The sequence below is a fragment of the Euprymna scolopes genome, chromosome 6, assembly GCF_053919585.1.
Source record: "Euprymna scolopes isolate OS-2025 chromosome 6, ASM5391958v1, whole genome shotgun sequence".
Classification (NCBI taxonomy): domain Eukaryota; kingdom Metazoa; phylum Mollusca; class Cephalopoda; order Sepiida; family Sepiolidae; genus Euprymna; species Euprymna scolopes.
The window spans coordinates 105511190-105516229 of record NC_136487.1 but is presented as its reverse complement, the minus strand read 5'-3'; the positions used below and the strand labels follow the sequence as shown (position 1 = coordinate 105516229).

The following is a 5040-nucleotide window of genomic DNA, read 5'->3' as shown; positions in this document are numbered from 1 at the left end:
GCACAGTGTGAGATGAAGCAGCTGTAGTAATTTAGCAGGCCGAGGAAGTGCCTTAGTTGGCGAAGTGAAGTGGGTGGTTTAATGTCTTGTAGAGCCTTAACCTTTTCATGTAAAGGGGATATACCCTCTGGGCTGATATGGCCCAGGAAAATTAACTCTGAAGCACCAAAAACACATTTACCAGGGTTAATTCTAACCTGGTACTGTTGAAACCATTCGAACAGTAGACAGAGGTGAGTGACATGTTCCTCAGGTGAGGCATTTGCCACTAGAATGTCACCTATGTAGTTGTAGACGAAGTCTAAATCATGCACTACCTCGTCCATGAAGCGTTGAAAGGTACTAGCCGTGTTTCGCAAACCAAAAAGCATAGTTAAAAATTCAAACGCTCCAAACGAAGTTGTTACAGCAGTTTTCGGATGTCGGCTGGATTCACTGGAATCTGATGGTATGCCTTAACCAAATCTAGTTTGGAGAAGTTCTTACAACCGTGCAGTGGAGAAGCGAAGTCCTGTATGTGTGGGATTGAGTAACGATCGGGTATCGTAGTGGCATTTAATACCTTTGCTGCTTTAAGTTTGTCAGATGGAAGGCGTCGAAGTCGTGAGAATACAGGAGCACCTGTGATCTCAATATGGTGAGCTGTTGAGTGAGGTGGTTCACTCACAACAAAATTCAAGTTAGTTAACTCCGGGTAGGAGTTTAATAATGTATGATATGGATCATCGGCAGAAGTGATGAAAAATACAGGGCTGATAGATGTGAAGCTCGATTTTGAACCCATGACGGAAAGTTCCGTATTAGCATTTATCAGCTGTTGTCTGCGTATGTCAACTAATAGGTTGAAGTGATGCAGAAAGTTTATACCTATAATGGGATAGGGCAAATCAGCTATCGTAAAAACCCACATAAAGTCTCTACGTAATTCCAAGTCAAGGGAATTAAAAATTTGACCGTACATAGGAATAGATAAGTGATTTACCACTTGCAGTGTGATGGGTGAAACTGGCGGATTCTCGGTGAGGAGTTTCAGTGGCCAAATGCTGCAAGCTGCTCCTGTATCAACTAAGCAACGCACTTGGGATAAGGAGTCAGCTTTTATTTTATAGGAGGGAAATGTTGTGCATTTCTCTCCTAATAATTACTTAAATAAACACAAGACCAAACGACATTGCTTTTAACAAAACAATAATAAAGGGTTTATTTAAAAAAAGCAAGATTGTATCTCAAACTGGAGAGAAAGAAAGAAAGTGTAAATGCCTGTTTGAAGGTGTCGTCTACCATCAGACTGCAGTCGTCAACAAGTAGCAGTGGGAGGGGTGAGTGAGAGAGGTCTGTATAGGTCGATTGCTGGCATCTCTCTGACGATCGCAGCTGAGATCCCAAAGGGCTAAAAATAGTCCTTAAGGGGACAGCTCAAATCAATGTGCCCTGCCAACCGATTGATCAGTGTGGCCGAATCACTTTGGCACTGGCCATTGATCCGCTTATAGTAAATAGTTTGTTAACTGCTACAAGGCTTTGGGAAAAAAACGTTTTGATCAATTGAAATTTATTTTTATTTTTGAATAACAAATAATTATTAAAACAAAAACAGTTGTAAGAAATTTCTTTTCCACATGCACAATTTCCTCCCTGCAGATAGCAAATGAAATTCCACAAACAAAGCCATACCTTTTAAACTCAAATTTTATTCACAATATATCAGAAATGAAAGTTATTTGGTCACAGTAAGTCCTTTGCAAAAACAGTGGCTGAATTTGCTATCCATACTCATGGAGCCTTTAGTTTGATTCCTCTGTGGGAATGTTGGTTCAGGTTTCCTTTTAGAAGGATCCATGTTGTACATGGTGAACACGATGTGAATGCTGGTGCCAATACGGCATATTTTGGGACCTCGTGGTTTTTTGAAGAAATAGGAATAAATTCCTATAATCAAATATATCATGCCGAACACAGAATATCCTCATTGGGTGGAATAAGTTCAGCAATTTTGTTGTCTCTGTATTTTGAGAAATGTCCTTCATTCATCCACTGTTTGGTGTCCAAGAAGGTAAATCCTGGCACTCTAGATAGAGCGCCACTGTTATGAGTCTGCTGGTTCCCTTGTTCATTCTCAGACTGAAAATATAATATATGAATACAAATTGGTGACAAGACAAGATTTGGCACATTCAAATTAAACCAATGACAGACTGGCTTACAAAGCATGTAGGCGGCCAAAACAATAGGCAGTTGTATGTGAAAAATTTCTCACACACTGCTAAGGAGGAAAGGAAAAAGTAATGGATAATCATTACTTTTTTCCTAATACAAGTTAATTAATAAACGGTCGGATAAACGACAAATAACAAATTAATCCAATAAACATAAGTCTTCACTTAGACAATTTTATAATTTCAATACATTTAGTTCAGTTAAATTTGATAACTTAATATGGTTATTTGTTGACAATTCAAATTGAGATTCAAAATTATAACTTTAATTCAGTAAATTTCTTAATATTCTTAACACTGCGAAGGAGGAGAGAAAAAATTAATGGATGATCATTACTTTTTCCCAATACAAGTTAATTACAATTTTAATTCAATAAATTTTTTAATATTAATATATGTGTGCTATTGTCTGTTGTCAATCTTCAGTATAAACTTCAACTTTTCATGCATCCAGACATTAGCTAATTTTCCACTATATGGACCGACCTGAGGAGCCTCATCCTTACAATTAGAACAAAACCACTCCCCTAAGATATCTTGATGATTAACTCTTACACAGCTAAAATGGTACCAATTGTCGCAAGAATCGCAGCACACCATTGGTGATGTTCCATCATTAGGAACAGAACAGGTTGGACAGAAAAAGGGACCTCCTTCTTTTATAAATTCAGTTGATGCAATATCATCATTACCCTTAATTTCCAATGGCACAAGGTTTTTTAAGGAATGGACCTGTTCGCACCCATCCTTAAGAACAACTGCAGAACAAACATTATTGTCATTTCCTGTAATTAATTTGATTATTTTACCAAGATTCTAGAATTGTTTGGTTTTGTTGGGAGTCTTAATAAGTACTATCTCTCCAACAGATAACTTGGGGGCACAATTGCTCCCAATTTTGGCATCAACTTCTCTTAATGACAAGAGGTAATGATTATGTCAGATACGATTGAATTTTTCAACAAATTTATTCCACATTTCGAGGGAATGTATTAAGGCAGTCCTATTTGGAGGGTCAGGGCATAATTCAGCATCATAATTATTAATAAGCAAATGAGGTTGATATCCTGTCTGAAGAAAATGATTCCGAGTTAAAATACTAAAGTCTTTGTCGGCAGAAACAATATAAGTGAGGGGTCTGTCATTTATTGCCTTTTGCACATGAGAAAGTGCAGTCAGAAATTCAAAATAATCCAACTTTCTGCTGCCCAACAGTTTCCTCAAACATTGTTTGACAGTTTTAATCAGGCTACCCCTGCCAGGCAGAGTAAAGGGGAATTGTTCAATGGACGATGTGTATGGATTTAAATTGTTCCTTCAACTCGTCTGATTCGAGCACGTTCGATAACAATATTCCGGACGCAAAGGATTTCGCGTTATTGGAATATATATGCGTAGGGATACCAAATAAATTGGTAAACCTCACAAAGGCCAGCATAAAAGAGCGGGTGCTTATATCCGGCAATAATTCCAAGTGAATTGCACGCAAACTCATGCATGTAAAGAGTAATATGTACATTTTAACTTCTACCCTTCCAACTTTAATAGAAAATTGAACGGTGAAATCCACACTGACTTGTTTGAATGGGTGGACAAAGTTCACCCTATGAGCAGGTAATATCAACCCTGCAGGTGCCTTACAAGGCAGAGCATTTATTTTTTTACATACAGTGCAAGTACGCATGAAGGCTTTTAAGGCTTGTCTCCAGACAGCCTTAACTTACTGAGGGTTGAATTAACCCTCATGTGGCAACAGTTAGGATGAGCTTCCTTAATCGCCAGTTTTGATAAATAATGGTATTTTCCCAACAAAAGGGGAAACTTGACCTGAAGGGGTACAATATCAGAATTCTGTATCCTACCTCTGGTTCTAATTAACCGATCTTTATCAAGGAATAACCCTAAGGCAATTACCCTAGGGGAAGACACTTTCCCAGATGGTTGTTTCAAGTAACCTAATTCCTGCTAAACACAGAGTTGAAGATTTTGGCCAAGGTCCTGTCGAATCGGCTGCAGGTTGTTATCGACGAGTTGGTTGAACCAGAACAGAACTACGCTGTGAAGGGGAGATCGATTCAGAACAACTTGCACCTGATCCGCATGATCCTAGAGGGGGGAATAGATGACGACACAGAAGCCGCGCTGATAAACTTAGATCAGTCCAAAGCTTTCGATAGGGTCGACCATCGTTTCCTGGCATCTGTCTTAGAGGCCGCCGGTTTTAAACCGGACTTTTGCAAGTGGATCTCCATAATGTATCGGCAGCCCATGGCTGTCGTGCAAGTGAACGGAAAGCGCTCGAAACCCTTTGTTATCTCTCGGTCGGTTCGTCAGGGTTGTCCGCTGTCGCCCCTGCTTTATGTCCTGGCTTTGGAGCCTCTTCTCCGCAAGCTGAGACATGGGGAGGCAAATTCGGCCCTGCGCGGAATGGCTCTGCCTGGCGGCTCAGCTGCCAAGGTATCCGCGTTCGCCGATGATGTCACGATCTTCGTGTCGGGCTCCAGAGACATTGAGGTCGTGTCGGAGGCACTCACACAGTACGAAAGAATTACAGGGGCCAAGATAAACCGCAACAAGTCGGTAGGACTGCGGTTGGGCGCATGGAGTGGCAACGCAAACCTCCCTGCGCCCTTCAGCTGGACAGATGGCCCGGTCCGGATCCTCGGCGTGTGGTTCGGACCGGGTCTCCAGCTTGACAAGAATTGGTTGGAGGTACGGTCAAAGGTGGAGGCTGCAGTCAGTTCGTGGCTTCCTAGGAAACTTTCCTTAAAGGGTAGAGCTGAGGCGTGCGCCACTTACGTCTTTCCTCTCATCCTTTACCGAC

General features: G+C 40.8%; 1 protein-coding gene across 1 annotated transcript; it reads right to left on the bottom strand.

Moving 5' to 3' along the window:
• Nucleotides 1-403: 403 nt before the first annotated feature.
• LOC145278229 (uncharacterized) lies at nt 404-961 on the bottom strand. Its single transcript, XM_080130519.1, has one exon. The coding sequence runs from the start codon at nt 959-961 to the stop codon at nt 404-406; it is 558 nt and encodes a 185-aa protein (XP_079986645.1).
• Nucleotides 962-5040: the final 4079 nt, after the last annotated feature.